The 26619-nt window shown below is 46.3% G+C and overlaps 1 protein-coding gene across 1 annotated transcript; it reads right to left on the reverse strand.

The window, feature by feature from the left end:
• Window positions 1-17751: 17751 nt before the first annotated feature.
• Window positions 17752-25608, reverse strand: LOC136626450 (zona pellucida sperm-binding protein 4-like). The gene is made up of 12 exons (XM_066601514.1): window positions 25437-25608; window positions 23765-23886; window positions 22271-22386; window positions 21990-22141; window positions 21623-21810; window positions 21243-21340; window positions 20384-20511; window positions 20108-20297; window positions 18729-18873; window positions 18575-18650; window positions 18399-18494; window positions 17752-17885 (listed from the first exon to the last, which is right to left on the reverse strand). Exons 1-12 carry the CDS (start codon window positions 25606-25608, stop codon window positions 17752-17754), a joined length of 1617 nt encoding a protein of 538 aa, XP_066457611.1.
• Between the last annotated feature and the right edge of the window lie 1011 nt (window positions 25609-26619).

A 26619-nucleotide genomic window follows, 5' to 3' on the forward strand; every position in this document is an offset into this window, starting at 1 on the left:
AAATGTCTGGCGAGTTCTGTCAAAGGTGATGGACACTGTTCATATTTCCTGACCCAGTTCCTTCAGTAGGTTCAGGTCGGGACTCTGTGCAGCCGGTCCAATCGTGGGACATCCATATCCTCAAACCAACATACCACAGCATTGGATGTGTGATGAGGCACGTTGTCTTGTTGGAAGTATGGCCGACCGTTCCCAGAGTATTACCACATTAGCTAGAACACGTATGTCAAACTCAACGCACACAAACCGAACCCGGCCCGCCATGTCAGTCTGTGTGTGCCGCAACGCCGAAGGACCGATTCTCCACTTTCCCGGGAGGCCACAGCTCTTGGCAGAGGGGGCGGCGCCAGTACAGGGAGCGGGTGCCATGTTGTATTCTGAGCACACCTCTACACCGCTCTGCTTAGTAACTCGCAGGCGGTGGCACAGCTCTGCCCCCCGACCCGGCACCCTAGCCACCCGCCAAGGTAGGAAGCTCGGTGCTAAAGAGGCGGAAGGGGGAGAACCACCATCATAGCGCATAGAGCTGTACAGCCATGTTGACTAGGTGCGTTTAGGGCTCATTCGCACGGACATACGCAATTTCAGGGCTTCTTCACACTGGCGCCTGAACAATGCACTTGCCGCTACCGCGCCGTTAGCAGAAGAAACAGTCAAAATCCTTCTTTGTATTGCCAGTCCAATCTTTGCGCTCTGAAAGAGCGTTGCTGCCCGATCTTTTCTCGCATGTAGAAAATCAGCGTGCAGGAAGGATACAGCGAGTTCTATCTGTTATCACACGAGAATCGCACTAGCGAAAACGAAACCATTGAAATCGCATCCGCAAAACCTGAAGGAATCGCGGTCTTGTGTTAAGTCTTTGGAAGATGCAAAGTTTTTACAGACCAAAACGGTATTCTCTGCACATTTGGGCTTTCTTGTGTTTTTTTGTATTATGAGTCTTCGCTGCATATTTGCGCAAGCCCATTGTATTTAATGAGCAATGTCAGGCCGTAATAGGCCAAAATAGGAAATGCAAATCAATGGTGTTTAAGCTGCCTGTATTAGGCGCGTAATATGGAGCGCAAATACCTCCATGTGCAATTAGAGCAATCGCTTGGTGGCGGCAGGGTTTGCAAACCCCGTTACCAGCAAGCGATCCTCTGTCAGCAGCTGAGAACTGCAAGCAAGCCTGCCCAGAACTGCGGAGACCAGCGGGAGGGACCCGGACGGCGCCTGCTAGGTAAGTATGATAAGACATCCCCAGAAAATAAGACCACACGCCTCTTTTGGGGCAAAAATTAATATGAGTGTCATATTTTCAGGGAAACATGGTGTGATTGGCCCTGAATACAACAATAATGCAGATGTGGCCCTCGCTCAAAATGAGGTTTGATACCCCTAGTCTACAATGTCAGGGTTCACTTCCGTATTCATGGTTCTTGTCTCTACAACCATCAGACGGAGACCATGCCATATAGAAAATTCCCGACCATAACAGAACCGCCGTACTTAACCGTTGGCACAACACACTCAGGTGGAAGGCCTCCCCAGGATCCCCCACATCCCGGTACATCCTTCTGATGTGAAGATGGAGTAGTTGGATTCATCACGCCATAGAGCATTCTGCCGTTCCTCAACTGTCCAATGACGACGCTCCTTGCAACATTGTAGATGGGCCCATGCACCATGCTTCATGGTAGACGGCTTGTGTGCAGCACCATAACCCGTATATCCAATAGCGTGCAGCTCCCATCACAAACTATGGTGACACCTCAGTATGTGTGATACTTCTCTCAATTAAACATTACAAAGGTTAATTATGACAAAGCTGTATGCTCAGCGTCTGAGATCCCGTTAGTGAGATTTCACTACAATGCATGGGTTTAGCACATGTACTTCTTGCTATGCACATGGCACAAATGTTATGTTATACATACACCCACACACTACTGTGTAGGGGCCCAGGAGAACAGGGCCCCTCCATGATGTCTAGTATCTGTTATCTGTATTGCCTTATACATAGTCTTTGAATGGAGGAATGAATCAGCAGAATGTGTATTGGAGTTTGCAGCGCTGAATGGGTTAGGCCTCCTGCACACGGGCAGAAATTCCACGGCGGGAGTTCCCGCAGAATTTCCGCCCATGCCCGCTGCCATGGGATTCTATGCAGACAGTTGTGATTTGACCGCGTGAAAACTCAGCGGGAGAGAAAGAAAAAAAAAAACGCAGCATGTCCTATTTCTGTGCGATTCTCAGAGAGGACCGCACAGAAATTTCACGGCTGACGCGCCGGGCGGGTGACAGCCGGCACATAGCAGAGCAAAGAAGTCGCTGGGAGGAGGTGAGCCGCAGTGGTCACTACAGAGGCAAGGCCTGCATTCCACTGCGAGAATTCTCATAGCGGGATCTGACCCAGCTGTCTGCATGAGGCCTTAATGTCTGCAGTCGAACAGTCTATCTGGAAATGTATCGTTTATGTTGTAAGTTTCGAGTCATGTGACCACGAGAAAGATATTTTTGCAAGTGATTGCGAAGTGTTCCAGCAGAGCAATTCCATCAGGATATATCGAAAATGGAACAAAGGTTTCAGGGAAGCTCATCTGATTGCGGACTACTGACGGACAGGGACAAGAGACGCCCCAAGGTTATTTTAAGAAAAGAAAGAACTTCAAGGCATATTTTTTAGTATTTTGATTTGAGAGTCGTATATCTTACAAACCAGATCTAATAAACAAAATCTAATGTTTTAGGCCAAATGCCCACGAGCAGATTTGATTTGGGGCACCCGAAGAGAACATCCACAATTCATGCCGCCCATAGGGAAGCATAGGTGTCCATACCTCACTTACCACATGCTCCATTTCAGCGCAGCGTCCGTGCGGACGGCTTCCATTGAAGTCAACAGAAGCCGGACGGGCCGTGGATTCCACAGAAAAAGCAGGAGATTTAAATAATTAAATCTGTACTGCGCATGTCCAACAGCGAGCCGTGCGGACCATCCACAGCACAAACTATGAGGTACGCACGACCGCTGCTGGTAGGGTTGGATTCTGGCGTAGGCTCCCGCATAAAGAATCTAGAGCGTCCGTGACATGAGGCTATATTCGTGTGTCACAACCCAAAATTAGGGCAGTTTAACTCTTTTTTGAGAAAGGGAAAAAAATTTGCGCAGCACTGAAAGAGAACAACACCAACACACACACACACACACTTGTTCTTTCTCTGTTAATAATCAAGGCACTTTTACACGAAAACATTAATTCGCTCAAACTGCCGAAAGATTTAACAATGGTTTAGCATAAAATTACGCGCACAGATCACACCATTTCCCTCATTAGGTAAACTCAGTAGCAGCACTGGCATATGCTTAAGCCCATTTACACACAACGATTATCACTCAAAATTAGCTCAAACGACAGCAAATGAGTGATAATCGTTGGGTGTAAACGCTACCATCGTGCACTTGTCATCTAAAAGATGATTTTAAGGTGAGTTTAAAATTTATTGTTCAGCCGCAGATATATAAAGTATCTGTCAACAGACCACATGCTGTGTTTTCAGTGGGAGCTTACATTGTATTCTGCTGGCAGCCCATGAGAGAACAATGCAGCCGTGTGCAGAGCCCAGCCTACATGCTGGGCTCTGCAAACAGCTACAGGAGGCCTCTTTACACACAAATGAAGCTGATAAAGTGTTAATGGACATTAGCACTCCAACACACCATTCAGGGTTTTTATTTTTGGGACAAATGGAGAAGGCCAAGTGCATCAATCTTCCTCTTTTCCATGGAAGTGAATAGGGGCAGTGATTAGGCGCCAGCCACAACATGTAAAGATTGCATTATTAACTAACTATGGACTTCGGTGGTTGAGCTGCTGCACGAATGTCTACAATTCATCATATGCCTTGCCAAATGCTAACTGGAGTAATGTAAAGCACATCGGCACTGGACTCTTAAGCAGTAAGTCAGGTTTCACTATCTGGTGGTCAAATTTGGAGTTGCTGGATGTCTAAGGCTGGCTTCACACACGCACAAATATGAACCCCATTCTTTTGAATGGGGTCATACACATGAGCGATTTTTTTTCCTGCACAGTACCGCCATGAGAGAAACAAATCGCGACATGTTCTATCTGGCTGTGGGATCTCATGTCGCAGCCCTATTGCTCCCAATGGAGCCAGCGGCAGCTCCATTGAAAGCAATGGAAGAACTCAGCAATCCTCAACTGTGGCTGTGACAGCCAAAGCAGAGGATTCCCACATCCCTGCAGGGCTGTTTTTATGTGAAAATGCCTTGCATCCACAGGGCTTCCCCCATGGATATAGAGTACGATATGGGGCAGGATTCACAGCCCCATATCGCTCTTGCCCGCGTGAAACTAGTCTAAAGAACACGCCTCATCAGAATACATAGTGCCTGCTGTAAAATGGGGCAGAGGACGAGAGAGGGAAAAAAAAAAACATGCACAGACACGGAATATGAGTCAACAGTGTGATGCAGCAGCCAAAAAGGCAAACACAATTCTGGGATGTATTAAGAGAAGCATAGATTCTAGATCACGTGAGGTAATTATCTCCCTCTACTCTTCCTTAGTCAGACCTCATCTGAAATACTGTGTCCAGTTCTGGGCACCCCACTTTAAAAATGACATGGACAAACTGGAGCAAGCTCAGAGAAGAGTTACCAGGATGGTGAGCAGTCTGCAAATCATGTCCTTTGAGGAACGGTTAAAGGATCTGGGAATGTTTAGCTTGCAAAAAAGAAGACTGAGAGGAGACTTAATAGCGATCTACAAATATCTGAAGGGCCGTCACAGTGCAGAGGGATCAGCCCTATTCTCATCTATACAAGGAAAGACTAGAAGCAATGGGATGAAACTGAAAGGGAGGAGACACAGATTAGATATTAGACAGGGAGGGTGATGAATGAGTGGAACAGGTTGCCACGAGAGGGGTGTGTAGGTCCCTTTCAATTCTACCATTCTATGTTAATGAGCAGGGGTAATACATATGCACCTGCACCATTCCCTTAATACCTGGGGGTCCCAGTGGATTAAAAAAAAAAAAAAAAAGGGAGATAACCTCTCTAATACCTGCAGTAGTCTCAGTTACACCTGGCCTCTTGAGTAGAAATACATAAGCCATGTGATAAGTTTTCACGCGTTATGTAAAAATATATATTTTATTTTTAGTGACACCTATGCACAGTCTTCAACATTGGACATCTTGGGTTTTCTCTTGATCACATAAACACCTACTAACACAGCAGCAAGAATAGAGACTACAAGCAAGATCCGGACCCATTCTTTACCTAGTGGACCAGCGAGCACCGGTGACCCTACAAGAGAGGAAACACAAATGAAACGTCCCGCAAGATACATGAAATACAGTCCGGCAAGAGGCAGTAGCTATGCAAAACCTTTCCTAGAAGCTTCTGTCTTCTCTGCCGTTGGAGAGTAGAGTGGCCGCTGCAACGCCACCGAGATGGTTGTGTTGCTGGCAGCTTGATCCATCGCCTTCTTCTCTATAGGAGAGGTAAAAGGTGTCAGATACAGGCGTATACATCTATTATAGCGCAATAGGAGTATATAGGGTAACCAATAATAACCTTCAGCAAGCCTCATCTGCAGTACGGATGGGTCAGGAATACCTTTGGGTAAAGAGGATGGAATCGACAAGTCCGTGTTCTCTGTAGGTCGATCACTGGAGGCCAAACTACACTGGATGTGCAGCCTAAAGAGTCCAATATACAGAGGGACAATGATGTAAACATATACAGCAACCAGATACAGGGGCGTAACTAAAGGCTCAGGGGCCCAGATGCAAAATGTGAGCTGCCCCCCCTTCTATCTGTACCCGTACCCATACCTAAACCATGCTGCACAGAGACATAGCTTGAAGCTTTTGGGCCCCGATGCAAAACCTGTAACAGGACCCCCAAGTATAATGCTTTATTCATAGTACTGGGTTCCTTATATTGAAAGGCCTTAGGGGCCCCCTAAGGCTCCTGGGCCCGGGTGCAACCGCATCCCCTGCACCCCCTATAGTTACGCCCCTGACAAGATATATATAACTATAGAATGTATCTTCGGGAGACTTTACCTGATACTTGTGTTACTGGGTTTCTTCATGTCAATATCGACCAGCATGATGGTCTCATAGACCAATAAACCTGCTATTTCCTGGCCATGCGGGGGAAAGAAAAAAAACGTATGACGTGAATATCAAGTATCAGTTCTATAGATAATTGTGATATTAGAGAACGTCTTTGTAAATACATTGTTTTACCCACATACAGCAAATAAGTTCTAAACATGGATACCCTGTGCCCTGCTAACCAAGTTTAACCCTTTCGAAGCCAATGTGTATCCTGGTTTTCCTAGGGGGCTTACTCTTTTTCTGAAGCCAGTACTGCATGAGGTGACACGTTGGATAGGCTCCGACAGCAGAGAGGCTGGCAATATACAGTAAGAGAACCCCGACGGACGTCTTCCAACATCGGAGCTGTACAGCCTTAAGTCATAATGTCTTCAAATGTCAGACATTGGATTGGAAAGGGTTAAGGGTATATTTTTAACGTAGTCTTAGTACAGCTGACTTTTCTCATTGAAGATGAGATGACGGGTTTAAGCTCCTGGATGGGGCATTAAAAAAAAAAAAAAAAAAAAAAAAAGAAGGATGGCTGCACCGATTTTTTAACTACCCCCTTTCCCTGAAAATAAGACAGGGTCTTTATTAAATTTTGTAAAAAATGTAAAGCTTTTGGAGCATGTATAGCTCCCTGGACACTGTTTATATTGACTTTTTTATTAATCGTAATTAATTGGGTGTATTTTTGGAGTAGGGCTTATATTTCAAGCATCCCCAAAATCATGCTAGGGTTTATGGTCAGGGAAACGGAGTGCCTGATGTATGCATCGTTGGACTAAGACAGTACATGCTGCATTGATTGGTCACTGGTGTCCACATGACCAGTGCTGGCCAGTCAGAGCAGCATGTAGTGGCTAAAGGCCCTTTCACACAGAACGTTATCCTTCACACTAGTGAAAATGAACGATGATAGTTTTGTGTAAATACAGCCAACATTTGAACAAACGATAAATAGTTTGCGGTTTGTTCATCGTTGATCTTATGCAGGCATAAGTCATGGTTGGCTCGTTCGGTTTAAATGGCGCTCATTCACTTATACATAGAATGTGAATGACTGAGTGATTTCTCGTTTAAACAAACGAAACAATGTATCTGCCTATATAAACAGGCTGAACGATGTCAGTTCGCCCATGCAAACGAGAAATCGGCAGGCTTCCAATCAGGATGCCTTCCAATGCCTATATAGAGGCACCCGTAAGCTTTTCGCAGCGTTGAACACTGCCAGAAAGCCTCCCCCCTTCCTTTCTTTGTCCAGCTCCCATAGCAGTCTATGGGAGCTGCCGCCGAATATCTGGCAAAAGATAGCTCCAAAACTATATTTTTGCCTAGCGTATATGCGTCAGTGTATTTTTCTTCGGTCGCGTATGTTCCATTTTTCACGGTTCAACGTTTTTACGCCCTTTATATTCACCCATGTGAATGGATGCATTGCAGAACCAATAGCTCGTATGGTCGTGTATATTGGTCAGTTGTAAAAACACCACTGTTTATGCACTCGTGTGAAAGAGCCCCTAGACTGTATTTGGCTGCATTCCCACGAACATATATCAGCTCGGTTTTCACGCCGAGCGGATATTCGTCCTCCTCATCTGCAGGGGGGGGGGGATGGAAGAGCCAGGAGCAGGAACTGAGCTCCCGCCCCCTCCCTGCCTCCTCTCTGCCCCTCTGCACTATTTGCAATGAAAGGAGGCGGGGCTAAGGTCCACAAATTAGCCCGCCCCCGTCCCGCCTCTCCCCATTGCAAATAGTGCAGAGGGGCAGAGAGGAGGCAGAGAGGGGGTGGGAGCTCAGTTCCTGCTCCTGGCTCTTCCATCCTTCCCCGCCCTGCAGATGAGGGGGAGGTATGTAGGCTCAGCGTGAAAACCGAGCCGATATACGTTCGTGGGAATGCAGCCTTAGTGCGCATAAAGTAGGTAGATAAGCGGTGTGGACATCTTCGTTTGACCAAGACTGGAGGGTCACTTTAAGAAAACTCATGTACATGTTGAGAAAGACCTATCATGTCAGCTGGGCTGGCTGCATAGACCTTGCAGTCTCTTGTTCATGCTCCATCCCATTACCCCCGCACCAGATCTCCTTAGATTTGGCCATCCGTACTTTAGTGTGTCAACTGGTTGGTCTCCATTGCTCACCATCAATGGGTGACATCAGACTTGATTGTTAGTGAGGACCGCCCAATTGGCACATTCACAGCACCAGGAGCCGAATCGAAAACCATCTAGAACGGTGAAAAGTTTACACAAAAGAAAGACCGTTTCAGAGTTAGAGGGGCTGCACTTTCAAAGCTATGCAACCAGCCCTGTGGATCCGAGGACATGACAGAGCCATTGTAAGACTATGCACAGCACTAGTAAGTTTTCCCACTTTGAATCTGAGCTCATCGCACGTTCCAGGGAGAATCGAGAATGACAATCGTTCGAGTACAAAGGCCCATAGCCCAGCTGAAGGCACATTATGCTACTCACTCACTTTAGAGGTTGTTCCACATGTTGATTGATTGAGTTGGAACAATACAAGCCCATCGGTCCTCAGTAATGGCTTACACACCTCCTCTTCCACCACTGAGCGCACTGACTCAAGGTTGAGTGGTGGCCACGTGAGGGCTTTAGCAATGGCAACAGAGACCCGTCCATCCTGGCTACACTCGACTGTCACTACAAGACAAACATACTTTATATTGGTGCTCGTCAAAGCTCATGAGCTACAGCTAACGATTAGGATATTAGCATACCTTTATTTCCATAGTAGCAAGGGCTTATTCGGTCTTCGTCATCGAAGCAGCACCCTTGGTTATTGCAGACTTCACGAGACACAGAAGGGCTGGCGCATGTAGTTCTGTTCACATTGGGAACCGAGCAACGCTCGGGAGATCTATCTGGACCAGAAGAGATAGTAATGTTACCATTACCAGCGAGTAAAGAGGGAGGGTAGTACTCCCTTTACTCCCCCTCACCCAATTGTTATAGAGCTAAGCAATGGGTTATATTTGCAACATCTTGTTTCTTAAGCACGAGTGCCTTTAAGAGGGTCTTGGGCTGGTGAGGTCAGGGGGCATGGGCAGGACCTAAGGTGTAGGGTTGTGCACAGTAGTCTGGTGGTAGCTGGGTGGTGAGGAGTGCCTAAGTGACAGGCTGAGTCGCCAGTCTATGTGGGACGAGGAAAAGGAGACGTTCCTGTCGCCCAAGATACTCTTCCCTATGGGAGCCCATGGACTTATTCTTATTCCCAGATTCAGAGTGGTTTCCCTAAGATGAAGAGAATTAACCTAAGGGTTTCCCCCCCCCCCCTTCCTCTGGCATTAGAGATGAGCGAACCTACTCGGTTCTCCAACCCCCCCCCCCCCCCTGCAACCCCCCTGCTCACCCCGGCGCCCCCCAAATCTTTTCATAACTCACTACTCGGATAAAGCGGTGCTCGAGTTCAAAAACACCCGAACCAAGTAGATTCGCTCATCTCTATCTGGCATCAACATTACAAGATAGTAGACCAGGAGGGATGCCGTTTCTCCTTGTGAAGGCCACCTACTAGGTGTGAGTAGACTTATAGGCCATGCAAACGGTACCATGCTTCCAGAGGGCCAACTACTACAAGGCAGCTTTCGTTAGATGCTCAGACATTCATTTGTAGGCAAGCTACCGTCTAATAAGTGGCCCTGCAGAGGCTAGTACATCTCCCTAGGATAATAAGGCTGAATTGGATGGGGAAGCTTTTAATCAACAGCTTTACAAAGTATGTTACGAGGACTGTTTGGTGGACCACCTATAGACGTAGGCAGAGGCCATCTGATTTTATTAGTCATCGGACTGTAGTTTTATTTATAGTCTGTGCCATAGTTGAAAAGCCAGGATAAGTGGATCCGTACCATTGGCACAGCTTGTACGCCCTAAAATCTGGTCAACTTTCAAACCCCCTCCCCAACCACCATCATCTTTAATAGATAGAGGAGGAATAAGATGCCACCAGACTGCTCACCCACCAGTAGGGTATTAAGTTGCCCCCACCCCCCAAGTTGTGTGTCAGGGGACAGTTGGCCTGCCGCATACACATTGGCCGTTACAAGTGTGAAGCTGGTCAGGCACACAAGATTCGAGACAGCTCAATTCACCAGGTTCAGAAGAAAAGGCCAACTTTCATATATATGGCGGCATTCTAACTCTGCAGCAGCAGATGGCCAACGAGCCTGGAGATAAGCCGCTTCCAGAAGGAGCACGGCCACAGCTTTGTTCCCTCTCCCCATTGACAGAAGCATTAACACTCGGTTAAGCCGTTTATGGTGGAGTTGTGAGAAATAGCTTTTGGTCAACAGTTATTTCATGAACACAACATACGTTAGACATACAAGATGGACTCATGGACTCATGCTTACCTCCTAGCATTGGGCATTGCAGCACTCTCCTTTCAGGAAGGCTCCAGTTGCCAGGATTGTATTCCTCTTCTACCAGCACAGTCATCACACTTTCATCATTCTAAAGCAAAAAGGCAAATAACGCAAAACAGTAAAAGTGGAAAAAAAAAAAAAGGGGTCGGCAGTCATTTTGAGTACTTGAAATTGCTGCCAGCTGCTTACATACGAGATCGTAAGACCCGAAAATACAAGAATCCATATACAGAGCTACTAGGAGAAGCATGAACGCCAGCGATGCAAAGGGGAAAAGGCGACATTATACAGAAAGAACCGCGCTGCAGATAAGTTAGTCCACCGCTGCCAAGAACTTACCTCCTCATAGACGTAACAGCCATCGTAAAACGCATGTAGCGACACGGATCCACTCGGAAGGCCGTCAACCCAGGTCCTACAATCCCTGCAGCTGGATAATTCATGAGCTCCACCTCGCTCGTCTTTGGGATAAGAATAAAGAAATAGCGTAACTCTTAGGGTATTTCCACACGGGCAATCGCCATTTTGCCGTGAGAAAAATCACATCTTTGGTCCAGCGATTTTTAAGTGCAGCAATTTTTTTTTTTTTTAATTAAGAATCTTGCATGGCTGCTACCCGTGGCAAAGGCGATGCATCCTATTGAAGTCAATGGGGAACAATTGCAATCCTTTCACATGCGTGTGGATACAACATTTAGACCACTGGAACATATAAGGCTGTATTCACACATGGCATTTGTGGTTGCATTTTTCAACTGCAGTTAGAACCCCCCCTCCCCCAAACAGCTTTTTTTTCTAGAAACATGCAGTTTTTGTGTTCAAAAGTATTTTATTAGATCGCCAAGCAAATAAGGAGGGTGGGGAGTATCTGGAAAGCACATGCAGTTAATGATGCCGTGTGAACACAACCCAAGACTGGAACTCACCAAGTGCAGTCAGTTTGAGCGCCCGCTGTCCGTCTCCCTTCAGATAGACTGTGTAGTGAAAGCCAAGAGCATCACACATGAGTCCAGGGATGTGAGTAGGACTTATGCTCCAGGGCGCCTCCACAAGACCACATAATAAACTGCAATAAAGCCACAGGGTGCACCACAGCAGCCCCCTCATCCCAGCATAGGCTGCTGACTAGTCAGATCCTCAAGGATCACAGGCTCACTGGGATATTAATTGTAGACATGTGTCAAGCCCAAATTAGTTAATTGGTATCATTTGCTGCTGGTAAATTAACCCATAAAGGTTTGGGGGTCAATGGAAGCTGGTGGTCCCACGGCCATTCTGTAATAATCATTGCAGAATGATCACGGGAGCCATGTCAATGCCATAGCGATGGTGCAGCGCCCTCTGTACTGCGCATTCCATTAAGGCCTCCTGGACAAATGCGGTTCGGACCCCGCATACGGGATTTCGGCAGCGGAGTTTGACCGGGTGCCCAGCCGGTGACCCCAGCGTACCTCTCCACCGTCTTCTCCTCTGGTACAAATATGCCAACCGGAGCGCCGGCACACATACGTATTTTTTTATACTCCCCTCGTTCCTGTGGTTTCCCCCTCTGAAGTCCACACCGCGCACAGAAATCTGACTCTTTTCCCGTGCGTTCCCCTGTACAAGTCTATGGGAGAGAACCTTGAGTCAGCTTTTCAAGCGCTGCTCAAACTTCAGAGGGGAACACCAGGGAGCAGGTGAGTATAAAAATACATCACTTACCATAACCTAATTTATGGTGCTGTAGGGATACAACTGCTTCTCTTTAACCCCTTAACGACCAGACACTTTTTAAGGATTTTACGTATGTGGTAGTTTTACTGCCCTATTTTTTTTTCTTTAGCTACCAAAATTATTTTTAGGCTGGATTCAGACGAACGTATATCAGCCGGGTTTTCACGCCCAGCCGATATACGGCGTCTCTCTCTGCAGGGGGAGGAGGCTGGAAGAGCTGGGAGCAGTGCTCTCAGCTTCCGCCCCCTCTCTGCCTTCTCTCCGCCCCTCTGCACTATTTGCAATGAGGAGAGGTGGGGCGCGGCTAATTCTTGTAATTTAGCCCCACCCCCATCCTGCCTCCTTTCATTGGTAATAGTGCAGAGGGGCGGAGAAGGGGTGGGGAGGAGGCAGAGAGGGGGCGGGAGCTCAGTTCCGGCTCCTGGCTCTTCCATCCTCCCCCCCCCTGCAGATGAGGACACCGTATATCGGCTCGACGTGAAAACCGAGCCGATATACGGTCGTCTGAATCCACCCTTACTGTGTTTTTTTTTCCGTGACATATAGGGCTATTTTTTAATCTCTTTTTTTTCTGTTTTTCAGTTTTATTGGGGGTAAAAAGATAAAAAATGATTTTTAACATTTCTAGTTTTTTTTTTTAATTAGTATATTTACACTAATAAGTACGGAAACGGGTTCCTCATTTTGTTTTAGACGTTTTGATATATAATATGCATGGTTTTGGATTACAGGGCACTTAGGGCTTATTTAGACGACCGTATATCGGCTGGGTTTTCACGCCCGGCTGATATACGGTGTCATTGTTTGCAGGGGGAGGAGGATGGAAGAGCCAGGAGCAGGAACTGAGCTCCCGCCCCCTCTCCGCCCCTTGCCACTATTTGCAATAGGAGGGGGCGGAGCTAATTACCCGACCCGAGCGCCTGCAGGGACCAGCGCGTACTCACCCACGCTCACGGCTCCGGCTGTTTGATGTGCTGGCTTGCCTGGCAAGTCACGTTTCTGTGCGGGGCTCGCAGAGAAATAGGACATGCCGCGGTTTGTTTGCCGCACGAGATTTCTTGTGGCCAAACCGCGGCCGTCTGCATAGGATTGCATTTGTTAACGCAATCCTATGCAGGCTTCCAGCGGCGGAAATCCGTGGAATTTCCGCTCCTGTGCAGGTGCCCTATGACATATAAGACCTCTGGGGGACATTGATTTTTTTTATATTTTTCATTGACACTTTCCCACTGTAGCTGGGGCAGAGGAGCCCCAGTTACAGGGGATAACATCCCCTGTAGTGACATTAGTCACTGGCAGAGCTGGCCAGGGTCTAGTATGACCATCCAGCTCTGCTGCAGCAGGGAACCCCAGCGGTCAAGTGACCCCCGAACTCCTGTTGAGCGCTGTGTACTCAGGAAAGGGGAAGGCAGAAAGGGTTAAAAACCCCTCCTGCCTTCTCCTCCGGGTTATCAGCTGTCACTAAGAGCTGACAACCCGTGCCGCTTCTGATTAATTGCAGAAAGCAGGAGGCTTAAAGCCCCGCTATAATTTTACATACGTAAGTTCTCAGATGTGTTCTTTTTCCTGCACAACTACAGAGTTTCATGCATCTCCAAGTGTATTGTCCGTGCATTTGCCCATCCTGGTTGACGTCTATGCTGACTCTTGGTGTGTAAATACACAGGAAAATAGAGAATGCTGGTGATGTCGGAGCTCTAAGGACCTCCATACAGCGTTTCATTGTCTCATCTGAATTATATGAGAAGTTGTGTACACAAATCACTAACACATGACACAGCCAGTATCATCCAATTATGCTCTTCTCCCTTTATTAAAATCCTCATGGTACAAATATACCCTACATTATGTATCATCAGACATACGCGCCCCCTATAGTCATAAGAACTCATGATTGGCTCTAGGTGCTAATGGTTTGACATATGTTACCGCCTTAGGGTGGATTCACACAACCGTATATTGGCTGGGTTTTCAGCAGTGCTCTGAGCTCCCGCCCCCTCTCCACCCCCTGCACTATTTTCAATGACAAGAGGCGGGACAGGGGCGGAACTAATTCTAAAACCCCAACTTAGCCTAGCCCCTGTTCCGCCTCCTCTCATTGCAAATAGTGCAGAGGGGCGGAGAGGAGGCAGAGGGGGGGCGGGAGCTCAGAGCACTGCTCCTGGCTCTTCCAACCTCCTCCCCCTGCAGAGAGAGAGACGCCATAAATCGGCTGGGCGTCAAAACCCAGCCAATATACGGTCGTCTGAATCCACCTTTAAGGTGTGTTACTACTAAATCGACTAATACATACCAGTGCATAACAGAAGCACATTAATCATTTATATGCTAGCTATTCACTAAGAAGGTAGATTATATATACACACACACACACACACACACACACGTGTTTGCCTAGGCTGAAGTAAGAATATATACACCATACAATATTACTATAACAATGCATTTTTTTGTGTGATCAAAATGCGCTTATGTGAACGAATCCATGTAACTCAATGAGCTCTGTTCTCCATGTATTGCACGCACAAATATACCTGTGTGAATCTGGCCTTAGGCTTTATTAAACAATTTATATGACTGAGTGCCCTTGTGGACTTAGGTATGTAGGTCACACCCTCAACACCCTGAGGGTGAGGGCAAATAAACATTGGTCAAATATAGGAGGGGCTTCATAAAACTGTGTTCAGACATTTTTCTAGTCATCATAATTTGGACCTCTCTTTTTTGCAGACCATGTCATTGGAGAAGGTTTCTTGGAGTGAATTTGCACGTCTAAAATCCAAAGAGATGTTCTGGATATTCTGCCTCAGCACTCTGATTCCTAACAACCTGATTGAAGGCTGTACAGCTCCAAAGTGGGAAGATGTCCAGCGGGGTATTCTTACTGTATATTACTGGCTGCTCTGTTGTCGGGAGCCTCTCCAGCATGTCCCATTACGCAGTACTGGCTCTAGCCAGCAGACAGCGCCCTTGTATAATGGCAGAAAGAGTAAGCTCCCCTAGGAAAACCCTGAATCCAAAATTGGATTACAAAGAGTTACTGAAGTTTAAGAAAAATGTAATTCCAGTTTCATTGATATTTCTAATTTTGATCCTTTTATGTGTCCATACTGGAGCATCTCCTTCTCATAGGCTTTTATTTTATATCTTTAGGATGTCAATGTTTCTCTCTTTTCCCTACATTAGTTGAAGTTTAATTTTCTTCTATACCTTTTACAGTGTATTTTACACTAGAAAAACTTTTGATTTTATTGGAGATTTTATGCTTTGAGTTTTAAACTATTACACACTGGTTTTGATTTTTCATTTCTGGATGTACCACACCATTCGGAGCGCAAAATGTGTTCTCCACCGAAGGCTTTTGCGCCTGGATGCACAGTGTTGGTAAACACTCGTTTTTGCGCCAAAAAGACTGCAAAATTGTAAATACACTGATATCTAAACTTCATAAACACATCTGGCTAGACATCCTGATGTGCTTGAGAAAATGGGTAAGTTACCCCTTGAAATGCGCTGCACACCTCCCTTAGTCTAATAAGCCATGTTCCTTATTTTCATAACCTGTTGACCATAAAGCTCATATTTTATAAATAAACTCTGGAAATCTCATCTCTGGTGGATCCATTTTTCAAAACCTTTGAGAATACCACTGTGGTACACGCGAACGGGGGTATCATCTTAGCCCCCCTTCCTATGAGCTAAGTGGATGTCCCCCTCTCCCCATGCGCATAAGCCCTTAAAGTCTAACTGATTGGAGGAGACTTGCCGTGTGACACGGCTCTCCTTTTCAAGTGTCACTAGCAAGGTCTTTGGAAGCAGCAGACAGTTTGGAGGGCCTGTACAACAAACACTCTGCATCCAAGGTGCTACCTGACACAAATCTGTTTCTCACATGACTATTATATCGAGCCATATGTACTGGGGTATTTTCCCCCAAAAATCATGGCTGCACCCAGATATGGGAGAGTCGTAGATTGTCCACTACATGGGACTGTTTGCTGCTCTACAACCTCCTGATGGCATGATGTGTCACAGACAATGCAGAATGAGATTTCAGGAAGCTGTCTATGGCCAGCTTCATATGGCATTTCTGTGTAGAATTTGTGCATGCAACATGCAAAGAATAGAACCCATTGTATTCTATGGGCTTGTTCACATGCGCTAATAAGTTGTGCAAAATTGCGCTGTCAGTGTAAGCCTTAGGATATGTTTACACAGTGGAAGCGCTGTGGCAAATTCTGTAGCATTTCCGAATCCAAAACAGTCAAAATCCGCACCATAAGGCCTGCACACGAGCAGAAATTCCATGGTGGGATATTCCGTGGAATTTCCGCCCCTGGAAGCTGCCATAGGATTGCATTAACAAATGCAATCCTATGCAGATGGCCCCGATTTGGCCATGTGAAATCTCACGTGGCAAACAAATTGTGGCACGCTCTATTTCTGTGCGGGGCTCGTAGAGCTCCGCACAGAAACGTCACTCACCGGCTGCTGGCCCCGTTCTGCGCATGCGCCGGCTGCCTGGCAGCCGGCACATGAAAGAGCTGGGGCCGCAGGAGAGGTGAGTGCCCGCGCTGCTCTCTGCAGACGCTCGGGTCCCGCTGCAAGAATTCCTGCTGTGGTGAGGGGAAGCGCCATATTTTTTTGAAATCAGCTGCAGCTACACCACATTTCTGTTTTGGATGTGGCGTTTACTGTGGAATTTTCCACTGGAAATTGAACAACGTATAAACATACATTGCACCCACCGCCTCCTTTTAAGTGTTTAAAAAACAAAGTTACATCTATTCTGTATTCAGAAGAGAAAAAAAAAACTCCCCCAAAGTGCATTATAAAGAGTCAGATGATCCCTTCATCTAAACGTCTTAAAGTTGATGTGACCATCCCCCCCTTTAAGTTGGACATGACTTATATTTAATAGGGCCTCCTCATGGCTAGAGCCTTAAGGAAGGCTTCATTCTTCCATTTTGAAGCCAGCAGCAGTAGTGGATGTAGAGGGAAGGGAATCATGTAGGAAAGATTCTTAAAAAAAAAAAAATTAACTTTTGTCAAAAACCCTCATACATGTGACAAGATTGACATACTGTGGCTTTAAACTGATCATAAATTTCTGCAGATTTTGTCAGCAGCATGTAGAGGATTTTGAAAATCTGATCCACTTTGCTGACTGTAAATTTTCAATGCAGCAAGTCTGCCATGTGAACATGAGCCAAGGGTACTAATCCAGAGCACCCTCCACCTCTCCTCCAGCACCAACTAGAGGCAGAGCCCCACTAATGGCCACCGACATCCAACTCATCCAGTCACTATGCCAAGCCCAGCTGCCATCAGCATTTAGTAGTGGAGAAACATTGCTGTGTAGTAGCATCTTCCTACAATGCCCCATGTTATAGACTATAGTAGTGCCCACCCTGTATTACCCTTTTGTACAGATTTTGCTATAGTCAGCCTGGAAGCTGTACCAGTAAGGCCTGTATGAACTGAGAAATCAGTTCTTGGTAATAAAGCGCTACAAAGAGTTCTAATTAAGCAATGACTTTAATAGTATAAACACTTCGCTTTTTCAGCCAAACTGCCAGTATAACAATGCCAAGGAGGCTGCCAGCTGCCACAGCCCAGATCCAGTCCAGGTATAGGTTGTGCCCCTTGTCTTGATAACCTAGAAGAGAGAAAGATATGCCAGGTGATGCAGGTGCAGCATGGATACAAGTTAGCAAAGCTGCTGCAAAGTTTACTAAAGGCACATGTGCAGTGCTTTTGTTTTTGAATGTCCCGCTTTCCCATGGATCCTTGGCACCTCCAGTGACAGCTGCAGGCGTGCCACAACTGCTTCCATTGACTTCAAGGGAAGCAGTCCCTGTGGGAGCCGCAGGAAAGTGGAGCATGCTGCAATTTCGACCCGCATGCCAGGTGGACCAAAGAAAAAAAAAAAAAAAAAAAAAAAATATACACTTTTGCTTGCTGTGCGGATGCTCATGCATCCCTATGGACGGCAAGAGTGCAGATCTCCTGCACAAGAGAGATGTGTGGATTTTATAATTAAAATCCACCTATGGACATTGGGCCTAGATTGCTACCATTATGTCCTTGCCATATTTTTTAGATTCTAACTGGCCCAGTGAAGTTAATGCTGGTCAAGTTTTTTTGCTGACATTTTATCCAGTAACATTACCTTCATACAGCTCCTTGCTCCCATCCATGTAGAACTCAACCGGGCCATCAGCAGATACGACAGTCGCTGGCTCCAGGAGGTTTAGAGCCCTTCGCCCTGAGGGGAAAAAATAAAAATGTTTAAACACCAGCTACCTTTCAAAAGTCGGGCTTTTCTGCATTACTGGAAGTCCTTACGTCTTATGAAGCACCTGGTCACACACTGGACCTGTGCGGATGGCACACAGGCAGATGCGCTGCAGTGGAAGTACACCTGGAAGAAAGCGGAGCGTTACGTGGAGTATGCAAGTCAAGGCAAACATTGAGAAAACTGCAGTAGGATGAAACTTACCAACCCCGCTAGCGATGTCGGACCTGCCGAGTCAACAAATGTAAAGGTCTTGACAATAAACCTCTTATAATAAAGGGGGTACTGCAGGGAAGGGTCTTGTACAGGCACCAGCTGCGTCATGTAGTTGTCACCATCAAAAGGACACCTAGTAGGACAGAGGAAAAAAAAATTAGATGTGTATATAGTTTGGACATGTAAGGGACTCCGCCTAATGTCAGTAAGGCTATGTGCCAAAGTTGCCACAAATCTTGGGCAGCTGTGTACCCCATGGATGCTTGCTTGTTTTAAGGTCAGGGTTCAGCCTTTTTTCTTGTGGCACAAAAGGAGCACTGGGACCAAGGGAGCCGCTTACTGCCAGGTTGTGGAGAGATTGTGTGAAAGTGGGAAACCAAAGACTACTGGTTGAAGAGGACAGGAGCAAGATCACTGCAACCTGGGCAACAGGAGACTGGGCTGGTACTAGAGGGCAAGACAGAAGTGGAGCGCTCTTAACCCCACCAAATGCTACATGGGATACCTGCGGTTTAACAAGACTGTAAGTCGGAAATCAGACTGTTAAACTGGGATTATTCAGTCAATTCCTTTGCCATGAGTCCATCATGACAGCACACGCGGGGCAACCTCCATGTGTGCCGCCATGAGTCCATCATGACAGCACACGCGGGGCAACCTCCATGTGTGCCATCAGGATGGACACTATGGTAAGAGCAAGTTGCTGTGGCTTGAGCTCTGTAACAAAGTGAGCCTTAGAATACAGACATTGAGTGGGTTCAGAGACTTGTTTTGTTCAGACTGTATTGCTAGTTGTAGAGTTTTGATATTGCTTAGGAGGCATTAGTTGGTAATACATTGAAGGTTCAGTTGCTTAATTATAATTGTCATTTGTGGCCCGAATACTGTACATCTTGGTTACTCCATCTGCTGCATAGTATTCTAAGGCCTGCATCACTGTACCTTACCTATATGCCAGACATTTCTGTTAAGGCTTCTACCCACTAGCGTTAATGCAAGTGTCAGTGGGACTACATACACACTTGCAATGCGGTTTTTTTAACATTAGAAAGTCCCATCGACCATGGCTTTTTTTTTTTTTTTTTTTTTTTTTTTAAACACGAGTGGGTAGGAGCCTTTACACTTTTGCAGCTCACAAGTTGCTGCCATCACATAACCCCAACCTAAATGTGGTGGATGAAGTGAAGCTGGAAACACTTGCTGATAAAGGTTTCAGCGCAAGAGGTTCCACCATTAGAATTGGTGCCGTTTAGGTATCAAATGACATTGCAGATCTGCACTAGGATATATGGTCAGAACTAAGGGCTCCCATAAGCCACATGGCATATGTCAGGCATAAACTAGTATTGCAGTTGTGCAAGCATTACCCATTTACTAGGATTGGCCACTGCGGCAGCTGTTGAGGGTTGCTTGAGGCAGTCGCCCAGCACTGGTCCAGCATTAGCACCACTCCAGGGTCTCTTCTGTTTAGGATGCGAACCTCAACAAATACCGAATCCCTGAGCACCTTCACTATGGGGTAGTCCTCATCGGCATAGTATTGTCTGTACTGACCGTCTGTAGATTGCAAATCAGAAAGGGATGTCAGACTTTCACGAGTGAAGAAATTTCTTGTTAGGCAATGCAAAGCATAAACATTATACCTAGGGCAATCCTCATTTCCAGGGTCAGTGGTCCCATGCTGGATGCAGGCGGCGGTGGAGGAAGAGTGTAAACTTCAACATTCAACGGCACGTACTCACTTCCAATAAAACTGCAACGTATGTGCAATCTAAGGAAGAAAACATCACTTTAGGCCACTGGCACACTGGACTGGAGTGTGCTGTCCATGTGTATTCACAGGTAGCACACAGCCTTATTATAGCCCATGAGGGTTTGCAGATTGACCTTCACATTGACCGATGGTCCATGTGTGCTGGTGGGGAACCACCACTTATCACATGTCCTATCCCTGCCCATATTACTGGCAACAGGACATGCTTATACCCTAGGTCCATGTAAAATTGGTCAGACGTCAATGTGCTTTTCAATGCAAGCTGCACTCAAGTGTCTGAGGCACAACTCATAAATGGGAAATGTGCCCACAGCCTTAGGCCTCGTTCACACAAAGTGCTTTAGTGCATTATAGGTGTGCAATAGACTTGCTCCCAACTATCGAAAAAACTTGGGTCAGGCAATTTCCATCTCAAGTACTGAGGTGAAATTGCCCATTCACATGGTCGGAGGTGTGCGTTATCCAGCTCCCACAGGAGTCTATGGAAAGCACGCACCAATGATAGGTCAGGTCCTATCTCTTCCTGTACCTTAAAAACACACAATCTTTGTTAAGTGACAGTATTTTGCATGACTAAGATTCCTTAATCTGAATGGTTCTACAGGAAACCATTGGTTCTAATAGAAGAGTCTTCTTTGCACACCTATGTGTTAAAACCATGCTCATGTGAATGAGGCCTTTAGTCAGTCCTATTTGAAGACAAATACCCCTAGATCATAATGTCTTACCTAAAAGTACTGTCTCTGGTTATTGATGATCCACCCCAGGTAGTCACATCCTTGTCAGCCACCAGGTCATTCTCATAAACCACATTAGGACCATTAACCTTGTTGGGAAAGTAAGATTTACATAAAGTCTGAGTACTAAGAACCAAAAAAAAAAATATATATATATATGGCTAAGAGTTAGAACAAAGTCTACAAGGTGCTGTAGTGAGCCTTCAGTAGAGTAGCCATAGCCAAACAGGTAGCACAAGCCAACGAACCATGTATGTCTTAGACATGAGCTCATTTGGTTAAGGCCAGGGGATCCTGGGAAGTGGATACCAGTTTAATACATAAGTGACCAAGCCACCCAATAGAGATGATTTCCGCAGGTCAGCACTTACAGTTTGTGTGGTCCCACATGCAGACAATGGAAAACTGAACAGAAGAAAGAAGTCATTCTGAGCAATAGGTCTGCATCCTGCACCGCTGGCTCTGGGGAACTTGACCGATGACAGGATTAGCGATGGCAAAGTGACACCTCTGGAAACTGCAATGGAGAACATGCCATCTGTGGTGCACTGGGCAGTAACTAGGAGAAAAGTTTGGACAGAAGTAAATAAAACCAAAAAGAATATAAAAGTCTACCTTCATATAATATTCAGAACCCTGAACTGCCATTAGTAAGACAGACCCAAGCAACAAGTCTGCCAGAACAGGCCAGGGATTGCAGCTTTGGTCTGTTTTACCAAGAGGGCAGAAAATATGTACCTCGGTTTCCAAAGTAGCATGGTGTCCTGGGGTTTGCTTGGTCATAACAGCAACCATTCTGGAGACAAACGTCCTGGGAGACTGGAGGGCTGACGCATGCAAGTCGGTTTCCTCTAGGGACAGCCGAGCACTCACTTAGGGATGGAGCATCCCTTACTAAAAAGGGTTAAAGCGGGAGAAAAGGGTTAGAGTGCAAGCGCACAGGGCATGTGATGAAGGGGTTCTGGACATAGCAAACAAGGAACACCATTAATAGTGTCAAAAAGGCCATTACTAGTGACAAACCTCTAGAACCAGGCAGCTCAGAAATTGGACACATCAAATCTTCTTTCTGGTACACCTCCCATTCTCCAGTAGTGTTGACTTCCAGAAAGATGGTCATTGTGTAGTTATCCTCCTGGAGGCAACAATGTAATTAGAAAGTTAGTGTAAATTAAAGTACCTGCAAAGTCTTCATCAGGTCATAGCTATAGGGGGTGCAGAAGCAGCAAGTTCTTCCAGATCTGCTGCCTATGTCTACCATTTTACCAATATGTACTGAGACACCAGTAAAATGGCACATATAGCCGAGGGGCCTGCCACAGATTTTACTTTGCGGTCAAGGAGTATCTCTGTACACACGTAGTATTGCAGACCTATAAGACACTATGCTGATATGTTTATTTAGACCTACTGATGGCCTAGAGTTCTACGACCTAGCCAACCAATCTCTGAAGGTCAGTGCACAACTGACTTCACAAAGATGCCCAACAGCAGGGTCAATGCCCATCATTGGTGAGGTACTATTTGTTAACAGCATTACCATAAAATACCTACAAAATTCTAATCTATGCATTTCCCGTAGACCTTATATGGGTCTCTGTTTTAATGAATCCCATTTTGCTGCCATAATCCAAAGAATTCTATCTACTCACTCTTAAAGAGGCATCTCTTTTGCCCCCCCCCCCCCCTCCGAGGGCAGAACAAGGTAGTGACATGCATACCGATCTACAGGATTACTTGGTTTCCTTTACTGAAAAAAAGCATTTTACTATTGACATTGATATTTCTGCTGTATGGATCTGTGTTGTAGTTTTGGAGAACCTTACATTTTGTCAGTAGTAGAACATTCATAGAGGACTACCTAAAGTAGTCCTGATTATTCATGAGCGGCAAGCTACCTACACCCACCGACTCCCTATCCATTACTGTGCATAGAGAGCTGCCAGTCATTGGCTGGAGGGTGGTATGGGTGTGGCTAGCCTGCAGCTCATGCATATACAGGCCTAGTTCCATGTTTGGCCACTACTAATAAAATACAAGTTTCTCCCAAACTACTGCACATATACAAACAGCAGGCATTTCACTGTAATCAGTGTGGCAGGCACGACTTAAGGTGCTCAGTGATGGCTGCAAAAACAGATGGTGACAGATTCCCTTTAAGTCTGTCTGCAGCAGAAGCCTCCACCAACACCATCTGCAGTTGGGGGTCCATTCACTCCCCATGTGGGAGAGTTTGGTTCAAGTAAAAAACTGCATGCATTTTACCACAAATGAGGCAAAAATGCATGTTTTGCAGATGTAGTTTTTATCACAACTGAACTGCCCAGGATGAATGGACCCTCAGAGACAGACCGCTCAGCAAAACCTCTGCTGCCCCCCAGCCAGAAATGGAAACCATCGAGATTTACCCGTGTTCTGTGTTTCTAGGTCTCTAGTCTTGAAACAGATCAGGGCCATCTTCTGTTCCCTCATATCTAGATTTACTGTCCCCAGTCTATAGAGTTAAGCCTTACCATTATCTGCACGTAACAGCCATCGTATTTTGCATAAATGACTACATAGTCGTCAGACTCAGGAGTCACCCAGATACCGCAGCCTTCGTCAGTGACCAGCGGGGTTCCGTTTCCATCAACATCTAAGACAACATAGGAGTCCAGTATGAACGCATATAAACTTAAGTGTCCTAATGAGCAGCATGTAGAGGTAGACCAATTGGTACAACTATTGAGACCTCCAAATATCATCTCCAGCCACAGTGCAGCAGACATTGATGAAGCCATAGGGATCAGCACTCCCACTAATGCAGTCAGAGACCCGGAGATAACAGGACACGGGAGATTCCTTTATGAAGTTACTAGCGAACACTGAAAGGAGAGGGAATTGCTGCTCCGCAAGATACACAAGGAGAGCCGCCAGTAACAGCTAGCAGGGTATGGAAAACCAAGAAGGGAGCTGCCCATCGTGACAAGTGGCCCTTAGCCCGGCTGCAATCTTCTATATAAATCATTTCTTTATGGGGCACAGTTGGCCAACAGACTTAAACGCTAGAGACGCAGGATCGTACCTTGTGTTTGTTTTCAGAGGCGGGTTCCTGCATGGTGGTTTGGTTGCTGTGAAAAACTGATTTTTTTACCAAATTTGCAGGAAAATAAGTTGCACTTTCAAATGCCCTTATCACAACCAGACTACCCCATGTGAACACACCCTTAGATATCCCCTGGCCTAGGGATGCAGCATTGCACCATTTTGCCCACTGTAATAGATCAGGAGGTGCACAACTTCCTGGGCTGAGGGCCACATTGCCATACAGAACCATTTACAAGTTATTCCTATCTGAGGAGATTTAGTGTATATCCCATGTATAAGGATAGGATTCCTACCCATTGGGAAAATGGATGGGGGGGGGGTGTTATCTTCTCACCCCTCCACAGCAGAGAAGACAATGCTTGTGGATCCCTCTCCATTGTAGATGATTGAGGTATAGACTACAATAAAGGTAGCTGCATGCATATACGATGCCAACTAATATACTCATGTCTGGAGTACCAGACGGGTCAAGGAGACTGTCCGAATACATAGGAACCCAGACATGGCTACACAGGTCTCCTTTAGTACTTATCTGTTCCTGTTATGCCACTCTTCACCCTACAGTGGAAGTTACATGTGAGCAGCCATGCATAGATATTTATGCCCAAGTTATTGGGGCCACATAGAATGGCATTGTGGGCCACATCCCTGTATTAGACACTCCAGCACGCATTAGTGGTGGCCTTCTGCAAAGGCATCACATCAACATAATGTTGTACCCATTTATATATTAACCCCTGAATCACAGGGATGAGGACCCTTGGGGTAAACTATAGAGAATAAGACCTCATGCACAGTCTAGGGGAGAATATCTTCCTGACACAGGGCTCTACAGAAGGGCATAGAGCAGAGCCAGGTCTCCATAAACAGCTGTACAGGCTCATTTATCACAACTCAGACCAAAAGCAGGTTAGTGCACCCACTGCTATACACCTGAGTACATGATACTCACCTGAGGAGGCTAGAGCACCTAGTACTCATCATACACCAAGCCTGGTAGACACATTGATGGCCATGAGCTGCAGCATGTACTCCAGACTACATGACTTATCTCCCAGGACACTTACCTGGAGACAGGTAATCTATCTGGGAACTCACCATATACAGAGAGTCTGCTGGAGATATTGGTGGGCATGAGTTGCAGCGTGTACTCCAGGCTCTCATCTCCACAGAGCAGCAGAGGCTCCTCATAAAAGTCATTCTGGGCAGCAGCCACAAGGAAGCCCCCAAGTAGGGCCACAGCACAAGCCCACCAGCTGCTCCCAGACATGGTGACCACTGATACTACAGCAAGGAGCCGCAGAGCCTCCATTTATATCCTGACACACCTGAGGGCAGGTAACACAGGTGCTCCTAGTCTGACCCTGGGGCTGCAATCCTCTCATCTACCAGCAGGTGGTGTGAGGCCTCATTCACACAGCTGGATTCCAGTCAGTATTTTGTAGCACTATTTGGAAGCCAAAACTGGCAGAGGTTTACCTCCGGAGTGAAGAAGTATAAGGCCCCTTTCACACGAGCGCCGTGTTGGCGTTGATTAAGTGCGTCAAAAAATCGCATCTAAAAGAACCCATGGTTTCCTACGGTTCTTTCAGATGAGCGATTTTTTGACGCCCCGAGAAAAATCATGCATCAAAAGAATTTTTTGTGCGAAGATTTCACACCTCCAAAAATAGGACATGTGCTATCTTTTGACAGCGCAGCACCGGCGGCTCCAATAGACTCCTATGGGAGCCAGCCAGCAAAGGGAGGGGGAGCTAATCTCGCTAATATCAGCGTAACATGTTTATGGCTGCTATGCCTTCACGTAATTTAAGGCTCAGATAGCCGCGCTGTTTTAGCGCTCAAACAGGGCTGGTATGAAAGGGCAAAACCAAACGGCCGAATGAACAACTACGGTTACCGCTACAAAGCGTAGTTATGTACGGACAGGGTTTTTCTTTTCTTCTCGCGCCATAGTACGCAAGTTTGAAAAAAAACTAAGGGAAGACAGGTGCTGCCCTATCTTTCCAGCGCGTAGTTAATACTATATATAGGGCAAGTCCTATCTTTTCTCGCCCGTACAATTAACGGGTGAGAATCCCGTTAATGAAAATGAAACAATCGAGATGAATGGTTTTGTTTCGCCCTGCTATGCGGCCATGATTATCACGGTTCCCACAGTTCTTTTTCGTAACAACGCTCCATAGAAGCCTGTATGTTTTTGCCCTGAGGGTGGCTTCACACGATCTTATGCGCGACTATGCTTGCCGTAGTTGCTCAGGAGCGAGGTTTCATGAGGTAG

The sequence above is a fragment of the Eleutherodactylus coqui genome, chromosome 4 (assembly GCF_035609145.1).
Source record: "Eleutherodactylus coqui strain aEleCoq1 chromosome 4, aEleCoq1.hap1, whole genome shotgun sequence".
NCBI classification, from domain to species: Eukaryota; Metazoa; Chordata; class Amphibia; order Anura; family Eleutherodactylidae; genus Eleutherodactylus; species Eleutherodactylus coqui.

Coding starts and splice junctions, on each gene's coding strand:
- LOC136626450 (XM_066601514.1), bottom strand. CDS start 25,608: ATGTCTGGGAGCAGCTGGTGGGCTTGTGCTGTGGCCCTACTTGGGGGC. Junction 22,387..23,764: donor GCTGTTACGTGCAGATAATG/GTAAGGCTTAAC, acceptor TGTTGCCTCCAG/GAGGATAACTACACAATGAC. Junction 22,142..22,270: donor CTGCCTGGTTCTAGAGGTTT/GTCACTAGTAAT, acceptor CTTTTTAGTAAG/GGATGCTCCATCCCTAAGTG.